This window comes from Danio rerio, chromosome 7, assembly GCF_049306965.1.
Source record: "Danio rerio strain Tuebingen ecotype United States chromosome 7, GRCz12tu, whole genome shotgun sequence".
Lineage (NCBI taxonomy): Eukaryota > Metazoa > Chordata > Actinopteri > Cypriniformes > Danionidae > Danio > Danio rerio.
The window spans coordinates 26604467-26627813 of record NC_133182.1 but is presented as its reverse complement, the minus strand read 5'-3'; the positions used below and the strand labels follow the sequence as shown (position 1 = coordinate 26627813).

The window sequence follows — 23347 nt, the reverse complement described above, 5'->3', positions numbered from 1 at the left end:
AATACTTGGTACTATATGCCTACTTATTTGCTACTCATCCCTGATCATAAAAACTTAGCATAGCTTATAAGTATACTAATATTTATTCATAAAACAGACACTTAAATAAGATTGAATGTTAACATGGAAGATTGAAACTCCTTTCCATAGTTGAAATAGATAAACGAGGCGTTAAAACTTCCTAAACATCGACAGTTTTCACAACTTGCCAAGTGAATCAACGATTCGCATGTATTTGATCATATGGCGTTGCAGCATTTGTGTAAAACAATATTTACAGTGAGTTAAGGATTTAGTTGTGTATATGAGTCTCAGATTGGAGGAGCAGGCTATTTATGATGTTGTGTTCACGCGTGGTTTTAAGTTCAAGGAAACGAGTTTAAGCTGCGCAAGCTGATGACTGCATTTAAAATCATATGGTGTGGCTTAAATGTTTCGAAACATGCCCAAGTGCTTCCCAATTTTTGTTTTTGTTACCAAAAAGTGTAACATATTCGTTTCTCCTTTAAATGTTAACCTTATTGCTTAATAGAAGTCTTGTGGCTTTCTTAATGTTTCAATCTAATCTGCGTCATAAAGGGGGAGGAGATTGATTCATAGAGAAAAAAAGGAGACTGCTTCGCGCTTGGGCGTAGTGTTAAAACGCTGCAAACACACTCGTTTTTGGCCAAAGAGTAAAGCGAAGAAACGATTTAAAGCTCTCTTTTTTTCTCATTTACGAACAATCACAGCACCTACAAGGAAGTGCAGGAGAGTTTGGTGCCCGAGGTTTGCTTGTGGAGTATCAACCCTGTTTGGCAGAGATGTAAGTGGGAGTTTGCATGGTAGACTGTTTCATTTTCGAAATCTAGGCTAAACATTGTATGTTTACGGTTTGGGGTGTATTTGTATGATACATTTTACACGACAGGTAAACCGAACATCTTAATTACTTTTATTGCTTTTTTTGTGAAACATTTCAGTAAGGATTGCTTTGTAATTTTTTACTTCAACTCTTCTGATGTGTTTTATGATTATTATTGGTTAGTGAATGTGCTACTATATTTGTTGTTGTCTTTGTAAGGGAGAAAAACAGTGTATGCTACTTGACCTCTCACGATAAGCAGCACTAACTGTTGCCACACCCACTTCGTATAACGTCATGTCGTTATTGCTTCAATATGTTATTCACCATCAAACATGCCTCTTTTTGCCATGTATCCATACACGGAAAGCTTGGTGAGATATCTGCCAGTTTATTATTAATTTCCTATATGGTGATTTTGAGCTTTGCTTTAAAGACTTTTTTTCCTTTGAGAAGCAATATGAAAATGTTTATTTCTTTGCAACTTAATAATCATGCTAGTAAAGTATTTCATTTACAAATGCAAGGTTATAAATATCTCCCCTCATTTTTCTCATTTTTAAATAGACATCAAGAATTATAATAAGTCTCTCTCTCTACCTCTTGTAGCAAAAGGCAACTAAAACTTATTTTTTAAAATGTTTTTATGTAATTTGTATTGATGCTATTTACACTGTGAGATTCCTTGGCTTTTTCTTATACTTGATCTAGTATACTTTGCAATTCATGTATTATTTAATTGATTTATTCATTTATTTATTTTCTCTCTTTTGGATGTACTCACTACTGATAGGTTGTTTGGCATTATTCCCAACTCCTGGCTCTTTGTTCATTACAGTTGTTCTTCACACCTGTATTCTTGAGCAAATGTAAATTAAAATAATAAAAAAAAAACACCATCAAACAAACATTTACAACCTAAAATGAAGTATTAAAAATATAAGAAATGTGTTTCAGTCAAAGAAAAGTATCACCCCGGTGGGAAAATTTCTTTGTAATTCTCTAATAGATAAAATTAATTGGGGAAAAAAAAGTTGGCTCTTACCTTACAAATTCTGTGTTCCAACAAAGTTAAAGAATTCCACTTGAAAGTGCTACACAATATCTACCCCACAAATGAGATTGTATCTAAATTTGATTATACTAGTTCAAATTGTGTCTTTTGTAACTCAAGGATCAAATCATGTTTTTGTCAAATGCCCAGTTGTTAAAATGATTTATAGTTTTTTTTTTACCATCAAAATGTAAGTTTAACATAGATTTTTCTGTGTGATATAATTTGTTACTTTTCTCATGAAAGACGTAACATAGAATTTATAGGCTATTTATATATTTAATGGATAAATATTATATTTACAAATGTAAATTTTCTTCATCATTACGTAATTTGCTAAATTTTCTTTGTGACTTGTTTAATTACCACATTACAAAATATTTATAGTAACAAAAAGTGTAAAAGCTGAAATTTCTTTTTGGCTTAGTCCCTTTATTAATATGGGGTCGCATAGCACAATGAACCACCAACTTATTTAGCATATGTTTTACGCAGCTTATGCCCAACCAGCTGCAACCCATCACTGGGAAACATCCATACACTTTCACATTCACACACCTAAAATATGGACAATTTAGCTTACCCAATTCACCTATACCACATGTTTTTTTTGCACTGTGGGAGAAACCGAAGCACCCGGAGGAAACCCTCGTGAACAAAGGGAGAACATGCAAACTCCACACAGAAATGCCAACTGACCCAGCCAAGGCTCAAACTAGCGACCTTCTTGCTGTGAGCCAACAGCACTACCCACTGCTCCACCGCAATCATTGTTGTTCTTATTAGTATTGTTATTATAGTATTGACTGAACAAAGACTTATCTGTTCAATTGAAGTTCAGTCTAAACTGGCTCTGCTGTTTTTCTACTGCACAAACTAAACTTTTTTTAATGTTTTCGCCCACATAGTGATCGTGGTGCTGATAGACAGACATTGGATCTGAAAGTCAAAGATCTACCTTCAACATGTCTGGACCAGGTAATGACAATGTCACTTATTTATCAATTCTTTTAATAGAAATGCATGTTTTTATTACTTACTGGAATTGCAGAATACATTAACTTAAACAGCCAGTGAGTTTTGCACTAGTTGCCCAGCTTATCCGCTTGCATGAACTCATTCATAAAGTTTACAGTTCACTGTGCTGAAAACCATCCACACGCTCTATTTACATTTTTCCTCTCAAGTGCAATTTGTGCAGCTTCATGCCTGTTGAAATGAAGGTGTGTTTTCTGGTGGAAACATTTATCCTGGAGGTCCGTGGGAGAGGAATGCAGGAAGTCAAGCCTATAAAAGTGGCTGTGTTCCACATTTATAAGTTTCCACAGTTTTAAGATCGGAGTTTAAGTCTACAGAACTGATACATGAAAAACTGAGATCAAGTGTGCCTCAAAGCAGATATTGGTGTTCTGCTATCATTTTAAACTTTCTTACTATTAAAAAAAATGTCTATCCCGTCCAAACCAGACTGCATTTTGCTGCTAAATTGGCAGTCAAGTGATTCCTTAACCCCATTAGGGATATTCTTTGGAACAACTGTGTTTTTAACAGAATTCCGTCTATCTCTCACATAGCAGACTGAAAGTATGTAGTCCACGTTGGGTGTGTGGATCAAATGTATTGGGTAAGTTCCTGTGTAAGTGGTTTATTAAATGCATGACTCAATAAAAATCCTTTCTGTTGCAAAAGGGCTTGCCCCATCCTTTTGTTTTGGGGAATGACTCAGACCCAGCAATGTTTATATAACTAGCCAGAAAAACTGGAATGACAAGATGAGACTGTCCATTACAAGCATATTCACCAAAGTGAAATGCCAATAGAAGGTCATGAATTATTCATTGGTTCTATGTGGGAAGTCTGTTTTAATGATTGACTTGGTTTGCGTTCCACATAAACGTATTTCTTCTACTTTTCGCCATGTTGCTTTTTAAAAATATTTTTAGAAGAAGTGACATGAATCGCATGCTATGTAGATTTTCTAATGATTTACTACTCTGAACATCTACAACTGTGAGAAAATCCAAATGAACTCTTTTAAATCAAGTGTGGTAGTGCATGTCTGTAGGAATTATGGATGACTTTTCAATGACCAAGACTGAAGGAAGATTTGAGTGTTCTTCCCAGCACTTAGCTTAATGCTTTTGCTCCAGAGATGCACGTGACCATGAATAGAAAGATAACATGATGGAAACGGGTTGCAATTCCATGTGGCGGGTCTTGAGAATCAAATTAGCATTGATCGAGTGTCTGAATACAATGTGAGCTCACTTGGTCTACCAGACGCCAGGGAAAGCATCAGGGGATATTTATTCACCAGATATAACTTTGAAACACAAGAAGCGAATAATAAAAAATACATTGTGCATATGGGCAGCATGGTGGTTCAGTGGTTGGCACTGTCGCTTCACAGCAAGAAGGTTGCTGGTTCAAGTCTCAGCTGGGTCAGTTGGCATTTTCGTTTGTAGTTTGCATGTTCTCCTCATGTTCACGTGGGTTTCCTCCACAGTCCAAAGACTTGTGCTATAGGTGAATTGAATAAACTAAATTGGCCGTAGTGTATGTGTGTGAATGTAAGTGTGTATGGGTGTTTCCCAGTACTGGGTTCCAGCTGGAAGGGCATCCGCTGTGTAAAAAAAATATGCTGGATAAGTGGGTGGTTCGTTCCACAGTGGCGACCCTTGATTAATAAAGGAACTGAGCTGAAGGAAAATGAATGAATGACAATGTGCATGTGCATGTGATTGGCTTGCCAAAACATATCCCCAAATAGCAGCCCTACATAACTACACTAACAAGCAATTTGTGATGAATGCTGTGAGCCAAATTACCGCAGTTACTAGGCACTTTTGGACACTACTAGTAATTTGTTAATTCATAGATTTTTATTTTTATTCAAAAATTTGTCATTTTTTTAACTGCATATTAAAATGTATTTTAGATTTCGTTGAGAAATGAGCACTTTTTTTCCTCGAGCAAAATTCCAGACACTTGTTTTGTGGACCTCGGGCGTGTTGATGCACGATAGGGTCTTCTCTCTGTTGGCAATGAAAGGCACTGTTGTTTCTGTGCCTCACGGCGGTCAGTCTTGAATAGACAAGCATTTTTTTGCGTTAGGCAGGAAATATAATAATGACTGATCATTATTTTGCACATGTAATGATTTTGGAGGTACTCTTGTTCACAGACCCTCACTCATGCTTATCATTGTGATTAGGATACGGATTAGTATTTGAAGCTTTATAATAGAAAACTTTCAATGCAGGTGCTTTTCGAATTCTGTAAAGAAATCCTGCAAACATTCAAACAACGTTGTATAAACAGGCAGCACCTGGATGAAAAGCCTGAGGTCAGAGCTTTATCCCATTCAAATGTGTTCCTATTTTTTGTAAAAAGCCTGGATAATGATCTGAAAAGTAAAAAAATCTGATCTTTTCATTTGAGAATTGCAGTTCAGGATATACAATGGGAGGATTAGATGTGTCAAATATTATGCTACACCCACTGTGTTTTCACCACAGGTTTCGTGACCTTTCTCACGGTCCTTCAAAAGTCATTCTTTTATGCTGATTTGGTGCTTTAACTTTTTATCAGTGTTAAAAAAGGTTTTACTGCTTAATATGTCTGAGGAATTGTTTTTGTTTTTGGGATTTTATAATCAGAAGGTTTAAAAACAAAAAACAGAATTCCTTTTCTTAATGCTGTCACAATCATTTAATCTTTTTTTTTTATTAATTCCTAAATTCAAACATGTAAATAATTGTGATAAAGTCAAAACTTTTACCATGGCATATTTAAAAACAATATAATTTGATGAAATATTAAAAGATTTAAAGATCATTGTGCAGCTCCAAAATGCTAATAAGGTAGTTAAAAGTGCAGTCAGTGATCGTCTTCAGAAACATTTTTTTTGTGCTGGTTAAATGTCTCTTCACAGTACACTAGTAATGATTAAAGTAAATGATCTGAATGTGTTTATATGTATTTTTATGTTCTGGGTAAGGCATAACACTAAAAAATGTTCATCCAATTAAATATTTTTGGGCAGACATCTCCCATAATTCCGATAAGTAGCCCAAACTGTCTGTCAACAAATGCAGATTTGGGCTTTTGCACATTTCTGTTCACGCATATCCCCCATAAGTGCAATGCACAATAATAAGTTAAATTCCTGCACGCCGCCAGGGCAACCACTACATGCACTTCTAACTGGCGAATGACACATGAACTAGTGGGTTGTCAGCTGTCGTGTGGTGGTGGGCCCATTCGCGATTTCAGGAGGCGTGGTTTTGATCCAAAGCTAAAATGCTATTGCTAACCGATTATTGGTAGATCACCTACTGCACTTTAAAAAAATAAATAAAATAATATAAAAATATATATACTTAATTTATAACCTATATAATTTAACTATTGGGTTTTCCCCAATGCTACGGTGCTACGGTTTCCTCCACAAGTTTAAAGACATGCTATAGGTAAATTGGGTGAGCTAAATTTTTCGTAGTGTATGTGTGAATAATTGTATGGGTGTTTCCCAGTGATGGGTTGCAGCTGAAAGGGCATCCGCTGCATAAAACATATGCTGAATAAATTGGCGGTTCATTCCACTGTGGCAACCGCAGATTAATAAAAGAACTAAGCTGAAAAGAAAATAAATAAATAATTTAAATATAAAAAACCTTTTAATATATCGATAAATGCAATTTAGCATAAATTAGAAATGTACATCAAATAATATTTACAGTTGCATGCGTTGTTACTGATTTTTCTCATTGATAACTGCTGTAAATAGTCAATATTGTTACAATGAATTATTTATGAACCCTTCTGTTAGTGGTGGCTATTTCTATGCATTTTTAAATAAGAATGCCTCACATGTTTGCTGCCGTCTAAAATAGATCCATTCCACTGAACACAAGAGACCAGCATGAACCATCTCAATGCTGAGATCTCTTTCCCTAACACACATGCACACATCATACATGTTTGCATATAATAATATTTGCATATGTATTATTTAAAACTGGACTGGTCAGTTTTTCCAGTAATTTCACAATCCACTGTATACCAACTCAAATCCCAGTGTTGAGGCTTAATGGTATGATTTTCACAGACAGCTTGAATTAAACGGTACATATCTAATTGGTGCGTTCACAAATCAGTTTGTGACTGGAAAATGTATACAAAACCAAATAACCTCTCTATAATCTTCACTAAAAAGTTCCTGTTAATGAGTTAACGTGGCACAAACCATGTTTCTTGCAGCTGTTTCAGTCTAACAAACAACTAGACAAAATGTCAAGATCAGAAATGGTATTTTAGAATTCCATTTTAGATTGAATTTTAGCTAAAGAATCAATATGCTAATACATTTTTATCTTTCTTTGTATTTTAATTGTGTTTTTCCAGGCTACCCATCTCCAAACCAGCCTCCATATCCCATGTCACAGCCGGGTGGACACTCCATGCCACCCTATCCAATGGGAGGTTATGGAGATCCTGGGCAAAATGCACCACCAGCAGGATTCCAAGTAGGGTACCAACCAGTTCCAGATCAGCCAATCATGTATCAGCCTGGTCCAGTTAGTCCAGGACCTCAGCCGGGTCAACCGTACGGAGGTAAACCTATATACTATATTTTAAATGGTTCATTTACTCTCTAAATTTCACTTTGTCATCATTTAGACATCCCAATGTCATTCCAAATCTACAAGACTTTCAAGATAAATAATTTTTGTGGATATACTGTCACAGATTTTATTGCGATACATGATATTATTGTCATTTTTAGACATTTTGTTTTATTCCACTAATTATAGAACGAAGACTTCAACCAAAACATTTGTAAACAATAAATCTATATTAATTGGATCTGGAATAGTCCACTGCAGAGATGGAATCAATTTATATAATCAAAAGAGTTAATTATTTGAGGCATTTATTTACATATATACATTGATCAGAAAACAAACATAGAAGCTTAACTGCACCAGCTTAACACTCAAGAATCAATCTAATTATTCATTTATGCATCAAATATAATAGAAATAAGAATTTTGTGCTCAAATTTAAATGCTTTATTGGAATAGTTTAAGTGGTATATAGTTTAAGTGGTAATCCCAAATTAAGACGTTATTCTCTGTGTGCAACCGAACCAACACTGGTGAAAGCAATGTAGTTTACTCAAAAAGGAAACTGCTCTGACAACCATATTGCCGCACCTCAAACATTGCTCCTGCTTGACGCTGACACGCTGCTCTGCTCCCAGTTTGAATCCCGGTACATACGGAGAGAAAAAGTATGCGCTGTTCATGCTTTGTGAAACCGGCGTTAACAGCCTTTTATTTGGAGGTGTCGGCTAAGTTTTAATAATATGATGGTGATCTTATTTAGACTAAGCATGGCTCCTGATGAATTTCTTTTGCATGAAGCAAAAAGGACCATGATTAGAAAACTCTGCCATTTGTCAAGTCTAGAGCTGCGTCCCAAATTGCATACTATTCGCATGCACTATTCTATGCCATTTTGTAGTATAAATAGTGTGAGTAGTGCGTTCACACTGAAAACTCTTAAAATAATAAGTGCACTTTAATTACCCAGATGGTGCATTCATTCAGCCGGTAAAATGAAGTGTGTAGTGGTGGACACTTCATGCACTCAACGACCGCAGGTTTGCCCACGTAGCGGAGGGGGCGGAGCTATTGGGTGCACATGTTGGACAACTTTATTTATTTTGAAAGTAAAATTCTCCTTCGAGAGTTATTATAGTGCCTCCCGATGGTGATTGCGGTAATACTCACGGCAGGTATTATTTGATAGTTTGATCATTTATGTCACTGATTTGGCAACCGTTGGTTTGAATTTCTGCTTAGTAGAAAAAACATTAGTGCTCCATTTGGGACGATACTACATACATATACTATGCTGTTGAGTGTGTAAGTGCATAAGTACACTTTAATAAGCCAAGGAATTTAAACGTTCTACTCGGCCAATAGAAAAGTATGTTCTATACAGTATGATTGTGAAAAGTATGAATGGAATTCGGACGTACTACATCCGCCATTTTGTCATCGTTATGTGACCTACCTGCATCAGTTGCGTCACTTTACTCCCATTCATGAATTCGCTCACGGGGCATCATGGGATAGCGCAGCTGGGTACTTCTCGCATACTGATTTTCAAATTCTATGAATTCAGACATACTACTTGGCTCGCATACTGATTTTAGCGTACTATATAGTATGGAAGTATGCGGTTTCGGATGCAGCCTTTAACCTCTGTTTAGTGTGGTTTAATAATCACTACTGAGAGTCCAAACACTGAAGAGCAATCCATCGATGCGCAGCTTTGCAGATCCTGAACCATGCAAGCTAGTGGCCACAGTGGCGAGGAAAAAAATTATTCTATAAAACCTCTTTTTTGTATTCTATATAATTGTGTAGAGAATTTAATTATAATGAAATGAATATTCATGCAAATGTTTCTTTCTAAATGATCTTAGCTTATCACTCCAGTTGTGTCTTTACATTGTTTTCCAGTTACATTTAGAATTAATTTCCGTTATTTATTTAGAATAATAATTTAATAATAATAATAATATTAATAATACTTTTATTTATTTATAATAAATATTTTTGCATTACTTGGTAAAGGTTCGGAACCACTTAAGCATGAGTAAATTTTCATTTTGGGGTAGAGTATCCCTTTAAACATTGACTAATCAATAAGTGAAATAGCTACCTTGTATTTCTAAGATACATGCATTGCTTCAATTGTGTGGATTCATTAAAAAATTAGCTTCTTTAATTGTATCCACACATTCCGTTGAACATTAAAACCATGAAGGCAATGTAAGGTTTTGTCCTGTATATAGTAACGAAAAGTAAAGGATGGTACTAGCAATGCCAATGTTTGATTTCTAGGGAAGACCAAGAACTGATTAAATGTGCACATTCAATGCAATGCAAGTCTGTATAAAGGTAAAGCTTGTATTCTCTTACATAGTATTCTAAAAACTATTGATAAGAAATATTGTTATTTTTTTCATGACTGTCTCTAGTGCCTGCAGCTGTACCTGCACCAATAGCAGTGCCTGCTGGAGTACCACCGGGTCTGGAGTACCTCACTCAGGTGGGCCATGTCTTTTTTTTTTTTTCCAAGATCACATTCACTTGTTTACCTCAGATGAATGGCACCATAGTAGAGTTTTTATGAGAGCATTTGTCTCCAGGAAGAGGATTTTTTTATACTCTTTAAAAAGAATTGAGATTTGAGTCATTTTGTGTTTTTTGGCATTAATTTTAGTGCCATATTTGTGCATTGTGAGGCGATGCTGTAATGTTATGGGTAGATATATTTGTTTTGTAGAGTCAGACAAACACTGTGTTCTATAAATATACATGTATATACATATGATGCCCAATTGCTAATATTAGGTGAAGTGTAAACGGCGTGGAATGTAAAGCAAAAAACTAAAATTTAACTAACAGGATTTAAAATGACCTTATGTTACCTGCTTCAATGCAAGTTTACTTGTATATCGCTTTACACAATAATTATCGTTCCAAAGCAGCTTCACAAAAAATGCACATCATTAAATTACAGCCCAAATTTTAAGAGTGTACATCCACAGTGTTGTGTAATTCTGAGCGAGAAATGTGGGATTTTCTTTGAATTTTTACTAGTTAAGTACAAACGATAAATGATAAAACAATTCATTGTACAGGAGTTCAGATAGCTGGTCAGACAGCACAGTTCAGAACGCATACTATTTGTGGATTAACTGCCAAGTTTAATCAAAAGAGTGAAACTTTAGTATTTGCATGTGTTTTAAGGCCTGTCACTGTGTAAACATTTCAAGCGAGTTTAAAGCATTCAGGCATAACCTTTGTTTTAGCAAACATTACTTGTATTTAATTTATACAGGGAAGACTACGCCATGTTTCTGTACCCAAATACTTTAGACACCTCAGAGAGAAAAAAAAAGTCAATTGAAAATAGTAATGTATTGTGTTTTTGTGCTGATGCCCTCCACTACAAAAGCAAGTAGGTTCAGTAGGTGATCTGCCTAAATGCTATCAGTTAGCATAATATCTTTTAAATACAATCCCTCTCTTGCTGTCCACACCTCCTGAAACTGCAAAACATGCACATTAAAGATGACAGAGACCCACTAGATCATGCCATTCGCCAGTTAGAAAACTTCATAGTACTTTTATAATACTACACAGGGCTCGAAATTGCGACCATTTTGGTCGCATATGCGCCCGAAATTTTATCTATGCGACCTTGAAATATATTTGGGAGCATTTCTACGAGTGTTTAAAATTGTGGTGTGCGACCACTTTTTACTGCAAAATGTTCAGCACATGCGCGGATTCGGGAGACATTCACGCAGAATGCATCTCTAAGCTTTTTGTCTGCACTTGAAACGCGAAACGCAGCGCTAGGAAATGGTTTAAAACAGTTGTCATGTCAACTTGCTTCAGTAAACAAATCCAAGTCCGTAATGCTTGCCCTGCCTTTGCGCTCTTCTTATTGGCCCACCACTGCTCTAGCACTGAACGCGAATGATTGGTTAATATCAGCTGTCAATCACTCAGTGCCTTCTGGCTTCGGATGACAGAGAGCTACTACCGCGAAAAATTGTAAAGCGCTGAAGATGAGAATGAAGATAACATAACACTTGACAGATTTTGTTTTAGAAACCATGGCATCTACAGTTGCAAATAATGACACATCTTACTAGTTATACCGTTAACACGTTAATTCAAGCAGTGCGTGCAGGGCCGGTGAGTGCTCCGTGTAAGCTTTGGTCACTCAGTTATGTTATAAAAATCTATTTTCTTGTGTTAACGGGATTTTGTTGAGACATATTTTCCTCACGCTTGCATATAACGTTATATATGTTTTTTTTTGCTTGTTAGTTTGATTAGTGTTAATTTCAAATACAATCAATATGTTTGTATAAAACTTGTAGTAACGGTGCTCATAATTGGTGGGTGCGACTAAATTTTGGCTGATGCGCCTAAATTTTTTAAGTTAGGAGCACCGGTGCTACCAGGCAAAAAGGTTAATTTCGAGCCCTGCTACAATTCCCAATGAAAAACTGTACTACTCTAGCACAGTTCGCGTCACAGTCTGTCATTGTTTAAAATGAATCAATGTGAATATAAAACCAACTTCATCTTATTAAAGTAGACGAGGCAGAATAGCACTATTTACTGATGTTTTGTTGTTAAACTAAATAAATATCTACATTATCGATGCTGTAAAAGGTCCTTATGAAACTAAAAATAGTCACATAAATCTTTCGCCGGAAGTTTTCAGTGGCTGAACAACACTTCCTGCATATAACCCATTCGTAAAACAACACAATCAACATTAGCTTTGCTTGACTAAAAGAGTTTTAAAACATAACATTACCTGTCTAAATGAAACACTTCAGCCATGGTGTCGTCCTTCCTTCAGCGTGCAAAAGTCACTCCAATATTGATTCAGCATTTGTTTTTACTGCTGTAAAACAGACAGACAGTTTGGGCTACTTTTCAGAATTATGGGAATTATCAGCCTGACAAATTTCAATTGGATGAACATTTTTTAGTCTCATGCCTTACCCAGAATATAAAAACACATATAAACACATTTAGATCATTTACTTTAATCATTACTATTAGACTGTCTTCAGAAACATTTTAGTTGTGCTGGTTGAAAGTCTCTACACAATCACCTACTGCACTTTTAGATAAAGTATTCTTTCCAAATAGAGCTAGTCATCTGGTTACATTGTTTTCTTCGAATTGTGCAATGTCATTATCTATTTTTGACCAAATATCATGCAGTCCTCAATGTTGTTACTAGTATTTTCTTTACATTTCAGATTGACCAGATCCTTATTCATCAGAAAGTGGAGTTGTTGGAGGGTGAGTTATTTCTCTATTATGAGTATGTCGTTTGAATCAGTTCGGTGTTGAACTTAAAGTTAGGTGCAGTTAGACAAAATCTATTTAGTTTTTTTTTCTAAGTTTTTATAATTATATGAACCCTGCAACATTTATTTTATTCACAACAACTTCATGAGTGTGTTTACACTTGTGGTTATGCTCACATCGTTCTCTTGGTTTCAGCTGGGAAAAATAAAACAAAATGATACATTTTGTGCTAGTTCACATAGAATTCACACTTTCAGGACCAACCTAAAGATGGTAAACAAAAATGTTTTTTTATGAGGCTTTTTATGAGTTTTTTTTAAACAAAATTAAAGGATGGCAATTGAAACAATGTTGCGTGTTGAGCTAAAAGGGGTTGTGCATGCATGCATCGAATAATTTAGCATATGTGAACCTGTGAAGTGCTTTTAAATGTGTCAATACTGTGGTTGGAATTTGTGTCTTACATCTGCTGTGAAGTGACCACCAGTATTGATCTATAATGGCTTTGTGACTGTGATGAGAAAAACTGGGTGTGCTAGAGCAGTGGTTCTTAAACTGTGGTATGCATACAACTAGTGGTAGGCGGGCTTCCTTTTAGTGGTAGAAAGAAAGAATCGCTAAAAAGAAAAAAGAACACACTTTAAACCCTTTGACGCGTAAAATAACACTGGGACTCATGTGATCAGGCAGCATTGGCTGTTCCCTGAAGTGTACGATTATGCTAATGTGGTTTGAATGTTTACTTTGTTTGCTGCATCATTGGTAAAATAATTACAAATGTGTTAAATGTGTGCATGTAGTTAAGTAAAATAATGTGTGTTCTCAATATATAAAGTTATTTGTTTTGTAAAGCAGCATGGCTTTCGGTTTAGTTTACCTCAGATTTAAGCTAATTAATTTGGATGTAAATCGAATGGCACGAGACACATAACATAGACTCAAGCAACTTTGCCATGCTTGAAGCTTAGAGGTAGAATATGGTTAAAGTTATTCTCTGTGTGCACAGACGGAGGGGCCGTGAACTGTACCCAAGTCTGCTAGTAAACAAGTAGTTTGTGCGCGATAAACGCGAACTTCACGGTTCACTTAAAAAGTGATCTCATTCGCAGCAAATCGTGAAAAATATCACACATATAAATTGATCAAGCACTGTGTATATATGTATATATGTGTATATATATGTGTGTATGTATATATGTGTATATATATATATATATATATATATATATATATATATATATATATATATATATATATATATATATATATATATATATATATATATATATGTGTATATATGTATATATGTATGTGTATATATATATATATATATATATATATATATGTATATGTATATGTATGTATATATGTGTGTGTGTGTGTGTATATATACATAGGTCTACTGTAAATTACGTGCAGCAGATCTAATTATAATATTAGATTATAATCTTTTACAATTATAATCATATGTATGTATGTATGTATGAATGTATGAATGTATATATGAATGAATGACAGACAGACAGACAGACAGACAGACAGACAGACAGACAGACAGACAGACAGACAGACAGACAGACAGACAGACAGACAAAGCCTATATTTATCTGGTCCAAGCAACATTTCCAGGTTTTGATGAATAAACTACTATCCATTGATTCTTGTTACTTTTTAAGAGCAGTGGCATTTTTATTTACATTTTAAAAGCACATTCTAATTTAAACAGTGAAGTGTTTTTTATTTTTTATTTTGTCTGCAAGCACAGTTAATTCTGTAGTTTAAACTATTTGTAATGTTTAAAGTGGCTGACAATAATACATATTCTTAACAATAAGATTTAATCTGCCTCATTTTTGTACTGTGCAGTGCTGTAGCTGCTTAATTAGGCCTACTGTATTTCAACACTGGTCATTATGGTGGTTCTTTTGGTGGTACTTTTACAGACCATTTTTGTCTGAGGTGGTGCTTGGTGCAAAAACTTTGAGAACCACTGTGCTAGAGCATTCTGTCCTCGTTAAGGTCACATCTTGGGACCTTGTGAGCTGTTTTTTGGTCTAAATGGATATCTTTGGTCCATGTTGCATTCATATTCCAGTCGAACCATTTGTTTGTATAAAAGACGCTTTTCAACTGGATTGGTGTGAATCACAGTTGAGATGGCAGCACTAACAGAGCATGAGTTTGTTTCACACCTACAAAGTGTGAAAACCCCCTAATTTGGTTTAAACCCAGAGATTTACTTATTCATAGGTTTCCTGAACTCATCTTGAACATACTGAACTTCCCTGCATGTTTTTTTGGTCATCTTCAGCATTCATTGGCTTCGAGACCAACAACCAGTACGAGATCAAGAACAGTCTGGGTCAGAAGATCTACTCCGCCAAAGAGAAAAATGACTGCTGCACACGCAACTGCTGTGGTGCCCTGCGCAGCTTTGACATGAAGATCAAAGACAATATGGACCGAGAGGTCATACGACTGATCCGACCTTACCGCTGCGTGTCCTGCTGGTGCCCCTGCTGCCTGCAAGAGGTATGTCAGACAGGCCATGTAACAGATCAGGGAAATGCAGCGCTACGGTCCAAGACAAAATGGGGTTTACAGCATCAAATCAGTCAGAGTTTTAATAATAAGGGTTCCCACAGGTCATGCAATTTCTGGAATATGAGGGTTTTTTCCAACATGAGTTTTAAATACTCCACCTAACACTCCTATGTGATGTTTGTTTTACAATTACTTGGAATCCATTGTGTTCGAAAGTTCCCACGGTGATGGGTCAAGTTTATCACGTGACTCACCAGCCTCAATGATATATCTATATATCGTATTATCTTTCTTTTTGCCCTTTTCTGTAAATATTGTCAAATTTTCTTATTATATTGTAAAATTTCTGATACTCCAATTCAAAAATATTTGATAGAAGATATATTTTGTCTTTTAAACCGCTTAATAAAGGTAGTATTGTTTGTTATATGACAGATAATGAGTGCCACTGTATTTATTAGTGTCTACAGATACCTTAAACCCAACCCTCACGTTAATGTAAAAATATAATTTGTTGTACAGTGTCACAAACATTACGCTATATTGACGCAAATATCCTCGGCTGTATTCCATCTAGACTTCTCACTCTCCTGCAGCATGATAAAGTCTAGATGGGGCCGAGCTGCAGGATTTAGGTCATGTTTATTCATAATTTTCTTTCAAGATACATGAAGGTAGGCAACAGTTTATCTGCAAGAGGAATAGAAAAAATATTCTAGTAACATAAACAATACAGTAGTTATATGTATTTGAACGTCTGAAATCTAAACTCAATGTTATTTGTTTGAAAGCACAGATAAATTGTGATTTATGACAAGCGCTGCTCACCTGTTTCTGTGCCTCAGCACACGCAGTCAGATTAAAATTTTAGCATGTGATGCCATGCGCTCTGAACATTCTAATCACACCGGTGTGATCGTACACTTCAGGGACCAGCCTAGGCTGATCACACTGGTGCTATCGTACATGTGAAAACATTTATTAAACATTTATTCAACACATTGAAAGTTAGGGTATTTTTTGACAATTCATGCAAAATCTGTGATTTGTCACTTAATTTTATTTATCATTTATCGAAACTTAATTTTTCCATGTCAAGCTGTTTTGTGCGGTTTGTTATGGTTGGGGTTTTTCCATTTTACTTTTTTCATGCTCCCATTTACCAAGCGTAACATTCCAGCATAATATAAGTTTTAAGAGCTTTGGCTTTAAAATGGCTATTTTAAAGACTGGGTGTTGAAAAGTAGATGACCGAAAAGCAAAATGAATAAAGTTCATAAAACTCCTATCGAGCTATTAAATATAGGGGAGGGAGATCTTTGCAGCAATTTGATATTGACTATTGAAGTCTTGCAATTGATCAAGCTATAACTATTTAATATTATCTTATTTTAACATATCTTATTAATATACAAGCACAACTGTGGCCTGTTTTTCCCAATCATTAGCTGTCATGGAAATTCTGCCTTTTAAGTCAGGGGATTTTGTTATTTGGCTTTTCAAGAGTTCACACTTAGATATTGTTAGGAAGTTAGCAGGTTTGGCATGCTGTCCCGGGAGAGAACCCTGAGCTCGGAGATAGTTGAGCCCAGGGTTCCCGTCTGGTCCATAGAGCATGTGAGGGGAGTACGAGATCAGCTGGTTCTCGAGAGCTCCCCTGGTAAAGGAGGAAAGGAGGAGAAGGGGTGGATGGGGGGTTTCTTCGGAAAACCGAAGATAAGGGAGGAGTTCTAACTAGGCTACTTATAGTGAGTTTGGATCAATCTGATTGGCTAGCTAATAATTGTAGATGAGTGGCCAGCTTTAGTCAATCATATCACATGCTCCTCTTGAAATTAGCTTGTGAAACTTCACAAATTGGGGACCCTGAACAATATACAACTTTTAAATTGATCAAATTCCATGCATTTTACTATGATTCACAAAAGACATGGTGTAAAGCACAACTATATAGTGGACTTTCTGTGGAGAGAGCGTGGGCTGGCGCTGAGCTTATGCTATAAAAAATAAGCTTTTTTGGTGGGAAGTCATCTTTTTGTTTAACACGCAGGTGGAGGTGGTTAATGATATCGCTAGACATGTTGACAGAGAAAGTTTCAGTTGGTTAGAAAACAGCAGAATATGATCATTGGCCTGGTGGAGGAAGTGAAAGCCTTGAGGGTACAAAACCTTTAAAAAGACAAGCGGAATCTGTTACTAGAAAACCCAAATAGCAGATCAGAAACAATTCAATTCAAATCTTGTCATGCAACAGTTAGAGCAAGAATGATTGGCTGACCAACATCTTTATTTTAGTTTTGTGCCACTATCCTTCAAACCAACTTTTATAAGTTTGCCAGCAAGGGCATGGTGACGAATATTTTAAAAAGGTAATTATGATCATTCATTCATTAATATAACGAATGCAGGTCAGAATCAATGATATGATAATGATTATGAATGATAATGGATTATTTCACCCTTATATTTCATTTTTATGTTATTTGTAACATTAAAGCAGATGCTTTACTTGCATTTAATATACATTCTTTTCCTTTGACCTATAAGGTTACATAAGTAAAAGCGAAAATGTAAAAATCTGTTAAATACAGTTATGATTTGACCATGTGTTGTAGTCTTACCTAGTGACCGCATGTCTAAAGGAAGTGCTGGGTGATCTGCTGACATGAACGTGTGTAACTTACGAGTTATAAATGGCACAAAGTCTGTAGGGACCTTCAAGGGTAAAGTCAGCAGTCACGCACTCTCTCTTTAGTTTATGTAGTTTAAATGCACCAACATCAACATTACAATGATTTATTCAATATTTATGTTAATCCAAATGCTTCTGAAACAATGTTTTCACTACAATATTAAATGCACTATTTTGAATATTGATGATATATGATGATTAAAATGATTTCTAAAGAAAATAATAATCAACAAAAGCTATTTTCAGCTCTTCAGTCTTTGAGCTTTCAGCAGTAAAATTTAAACCACACTGAACTGAATCAAACTGAACTTTACTAAAACTTCTGTTAAGCGGCTTTGACACAATCTACATTGTAAAAGCGCTAAATAAATAAACAAACAACACAAACAAACAATGTATTTAAACTGTATTTTGGATGGAATAAATGTAGTCTCTCTGAGCGTAAGATACATGTTTTTATTTTCGAAACGTCTCTTTAAAATGTTTTTACCAACTCCAAAGCTTTGAACACGAGTATAATTTTGCAAATAGATACATTAATACTTATGCATATAAATAACAGCAGTGTCTTCCTTCTAAAACTTCTCCTTCAGATGGAGATTCAGGCCCCTCCGGGAACCCCCATAGGCTACGTAAAGCAGGACTGGCACCCCTGTTACCCCAAATTCTCCATCATGGGACCCAACAAGGAGACTGTGATGAAGCTTGAGGGGCCCTGCATGGCCTGCAACTGCTGTGGAGACGTACACTTTGAGGTAAAGTTATTAAATTAGAATAAAAGTGAAATGTTGTTTCTCTTGTCATATACAAAATTCAAAGGCAAATATTATAATAACATTTTCAGAACTGGCAGACCTATGCTCTCTTTGTGAATTTGTATTATTATTATTATTAATAATATTGGTATTACTATTATTACTACTACTAGTGCTGTCCAATGATTAATTACATCCAAAACATAATAAATGTGTGGATACTGTGCAAATGTTTATTATGTACAAACGTACACAAATAATACATTAATGAATTGTTTTATTTTAAGCTCAAAGGCAAGGATGGCACTGGGAAGCCTATTGGTCGGATCAGTAAGCAGTGGACTGGTCTGTTGAAGGAAGTCTTTACCGACGCCGACAACTTTGGTATTCAGTTCCCTCTGGATATGGATGTTAAGATGAAGGCTGTACTTATGGGAACTTGCTTTCTTATCGTGAGTATTGAGCTAATGGTACAATTAATTATCCATACCATAGATCAGTGCTTTTCAATCCAGCTCTGAAGTTTTTTTTTAAAGCCTCCCAAATAAAACACAACTGATTCAACTCATCAGCTTTTTATTCAGATTTACCGATCTGCTCACATGCTGTTTTTCACATCCTACCTAGGAGGGAAGTCATTTTAGATAAGGTCCGTTTCGGATTCTACTCTGTACTGTTGAGGTACTACAGGACCTGGTTTCGGATGCACTAGATCATAAGATAATACTTGATAATAGCTTTACATTACACCTGAGACTACATCTCATTGACCATTTTGCAGTCAATAAATCAAATTACTCCCTTTCCTGTATTGATAGCTGGATCAATAACCAAATGGGGATTTAAAAGCCTTAAAACATAAATGTGTAGAACAGGTTTAGAACGCGTACTGTTACATTACAAAATATTAATCAATTTATTAATTTATCTTTGTTCATTCATTTGTTTGTTCGTTCTTAAGCAAGAAATTGGGACTGTCATATATGTTATTATGATTTACAGCGGACAGCCATGTCAATATAATGATAGTTAAAATATTTGTAAAAGTAAACATTTAAAGAATATTAAAAGGTCACAATGCAACAAAATCATTATCATTTAAAATATTTATACTTTGCCACTTTTCTTTAAAAATGTACTAATTTGCGAGGAATTATAATAAAATGTTAGTATGATCACTTCTTTGCATATATGTAACTATAAATGTTTATACATTTACCGCCCACTTTATTAGATACACCTGTCCAAATGCTCGTTAATGCAAATGTCTCATCAGCCAATCACATGGCAGCAGCTCAATGCATTTAGACATGTAGACATGGTCAAGATGATCTGGGCACAAATGCCTTGTTGATGCCAGAGGTCAGAGGAGAATGGCCAGACTGGTTCAAGCTGATAGAAAGGCAACAGTAACTCAAATAACCACTCTTGTTACAACCGAAGTATGCAGAAGAGCATTTTTGATAACACAACACGTCCTTGAGCCGGATGTGCTACAGCAGCAGAAGACCACACCAGGAGCCACTCCTGGTCTGAGTTTTGATTTCTGTTGTGACATTTGGAAGATATAGTCAGAATTTGGCATCAACAACATGAAAACAAGGATCCATCCTGCTTTGTATCAATGGTTCAGGCTGCTGCTGGTGGTGTAATGGTGTGGGGGATATTTTCTTGGTACACTTTGGGGTCATTAGTACCAATTGAGCATTATGTCAACATCATAGCCTTCCTTAGTATTGTTGCTGACCATGTCCATGCCTTTATGACCACAGTGTGACCATCTTCTGATGGCTACATCCAGCAGGATAACGCATTATAAAGTGTGAATCATCCAAAAGGTTTTTTGAACATGACAATGAGTTCACTGAATTCAAATGGCCTCCACAGTGACCAGAACCCAATCCAATATAGCACCTTTGGGATGTGGTGGAACGAGAGATTTGCATCAGGGATGTGCAGCCAACAAATCTGCAGCATCTGCGTGATGCTATCATGTCAATATGAACCAAGTCTCTGAGGAATATTTCCAGTACCTTGTTAAATCTATGCCATGAAGGATTAAGGCAATTCTGAAGGCAAAAGCGGGTCCAGCCAAGTAATAGTAAGGTGTACCTAATAAAGTGGCCGGTTGGTGTAAGTGTATGTATGTATGTATGTATTTTTTTTTTTTAAGAAGAAATTTACACAAATAGATCTATGACACTGAATAGTGATGGAACATGATTTCACCAATTTTATGACATTATATTTACTTTTTTATTTAAATGCCATTTTATTAATTAAACACTCTTATAATGTACTAAATGTCTTCTTTTTATACTGTGCTTTACATTTAAAGTACTGAGTAATATTAATTAAAACATGAATGAAATGAGGTTTGGGTTACTGCATGCAAGAATTATGCATAATTTAATTTACTGTTAATGCATTAAGTGCATGTAAACTTGTAATAAGAACACTGTAAATGGTCAGTTCTGACTCTACAATTCTTGTTCTCTTTTTCTTTTTCATAGGATTTTATGTTCTTTGAGAAAGTTGGAGACACAAACCAGCGCAACACTGTGTTCTCTTAAAGCTCCTAACACATTACTCACAAATCTGCTTATTTTCTAACTAACAGATCAGTCTGGAGGATTTTCAGGTTTGGTTTTTTTTAAACTACGTCCACTGGATGACCTCATATTCTGGATTTTGTTAATTTTCTACATTGGCCACCAAAGCCTACAACAACTGCCACTGCACTGCAACCAGAAACACGCTGAGGGTTATTGTATAGCGTTCATGTGATCAGAAATGTTTACGTTGACAAGCATGATGTCATCATGAATAACTGTCCACTGGTGCCTTTTACACACTCACTGCCTACAGTAATTACAAACCACTGTTCCAGCAGTACAAGCAGATGCATTTATACACCTTTGTTACTAAAAATATCATACACCGTTACATGCAACTATGTGGATGTTTTTTCTAAACCTATCTCTTGCATAAAGTACATATATATATTTTTTTGGAATTTAAGTTTTATTGTGGTAAATGTATAGCCTTTTGTTACAACAGCCAAATATGACATTATGAAGAGGTTACATAACGAGTTACACTTTAATAATTTACTGACTCCGGCAACAGCTGAGAGAAGGAAAAAAGCAAGTAGATTTATTTTTTGTTTGTGTTTGTAGATTTAAAGCAGATAGAATGTCATTTTGTAATAATAGTTTTTTTTCCAGGAAATGAAGAAGTGTCCTACAGAGGGCGCTTGATACAGTACATATCTACACAAAAAAAATGTCTAAACCTGAACATCTATTGACATACTATAAAAAGAATATGCATATATGATCTATAATTTTCAAGAGTGAACTTAGGTGACCGGTAAGAGGTAAATCTAAGATGCTCCTAAATATTTCTGGGTATTTGCCTGCTATTTTATGCCATATTTTGACATTGTAGTCTTGGCTGGTTGTGTAGAAACTAGCATTATACCAAAAGGGCAATATACTGAAAATAATTAGCCATGTTTAAAAACGTTTTGTTTATTGTCTGTTTAGATGACCAATAGAGATGCATGCATATATGATTTCTTGTTAATGTGACTGTATTTATTTGCCTAATAGGCAAAACGAGTAGTAACATTTTACATAATAAATGCGTAATCTTATGTCGGTGGTTTGCGTGATTTATATTTTTACTGCATTTACACTCAAAAAGACAACTCTGGATTTATAGTAAAGGTCATGTATGAATTAGAATATTTATAATTGCAAAAATCCAAAGTATATTCAAATTTTGTTCAAACAAACCTAGTGTAGTGCTGAATTTAAAGCTTCAACTTAAAATAAACAAACTATTGATGTCTTGTTACAATCTATTTGATAGCATTACAGATGTAGCAAAAAATTATGTAAAATATATGTAACCAGACACCCCAACAATAATTTTTTTTAATATGACTGTGCTATTTTGAGTAAAAAATAAACTCCAGCTGTCACAAAACCAGCAAGTTACTATAACAGCCAAGGGCAAGGACAAAACAAGGAAATTACAACTAGAGAACTGGAGATGGGAACACCAGTATAAGAAAGTTGAGCCCGATGTACTTCATTTTATTTTGATTTCCATCAAAATAACAAAGAATTTCAAGTAATATGATTTTTATTTCTACAAGTCTGTTTAAAGGGCACCTATGATGAAAATCATCTTTTGTAAGCTTTTTAGGCCGAACTGTGTGGAGGTATAGCGTGTCCACAGTCATACTGGAGTAATAGAAACACAATAAGTATCCTTTTTTTACAATTCCTGACATTAAAATAGGATCCAAATCCCTTCCATTTTGAGGCCCACCACAATGTGACGTAGGAGTGCGGTTTCTCTGCCCACCATACTGATTGACCGCCGTGTATTAACATGTATCCGTAGTAACATGTATAATTGTATCAACAAGGCAGGACGTGCACAATGCAACTCTGATTAAAAGACCTTTTCAGCTCTCTGTGATCATCAATCGATCAAGAATGAGTTTTACAAGTTTAA

General features: G+C 35.4%; 2 protein-coding genes across 34 annotated transcripts in view; one reads left to right on the top strand and one right to left on the bottom strand.

The window, feature by feature from the left end:
• The window catches only part of LOC141375369 (uncharacterized), a 53218-nt gene that overhangs the window by 13433 nt on the left and 16438 nt on the right, over window positions 1–23347 (bottom strand). For 13 of the 30 annotated variants that reach the window (XM_073908450.1, XM_073908464.1, XM_073908441.1 and 10 more), the window contains 2 exons: window positions 12321–12410; window positions 1629–1702 (listed from right to left, as the gene is read on the bottom strand). The exons of 4 other annotated variants lie outside the window; for them this stretch is intronic. Coding sequence is in view for 8 of the 26 variants with exons in the window: in XM_073908441.1 (XP_073764542.1) it covers window positions 1629–1649 (21 nt within the window). In the remaining 18 variants the exon portion in view is untranslated. Of the gene's footprint in view, window positions 1–1628; window positions 4983–12320; window positions 12411–23347 lie in introns of those variants that run through there. 13 more of the 30 variants (XM_073908453.1, XM_073908455.1, XM_073908467.1 and 10 more) reach the window with 4 other exon arrangements.
• Window positions 628–22475, top strand: plscr3b (phospholipid scramblase 3b). 4 transcript variants are annotated; one of them, XM_068222204.2, is made up of 10 exons: window positions 628–805; window positions 2807–2876; window positions 3473–3522; window positions 7305–7514; window positions 9955–10025; window positions 12775–12817; window positions 15138–15358; window positions 18656–18817; window positions 19105–19269; window positions 21331–22475. In XM_068222204.2, the coding sequence occupies exons 4-10, from the start codon at window positions 7337–7339 to the stop codon at window positions 21388–21390; spliced, it is 900 nt and encodes a 299-aa protein (XP_068078305.1). In that variant the 5' UTR covers window positions 628–805; window positions 2807–2876; window positions 3473–3522; window positions 7305–7336; the 3' UTR covers window positions 21391–22475.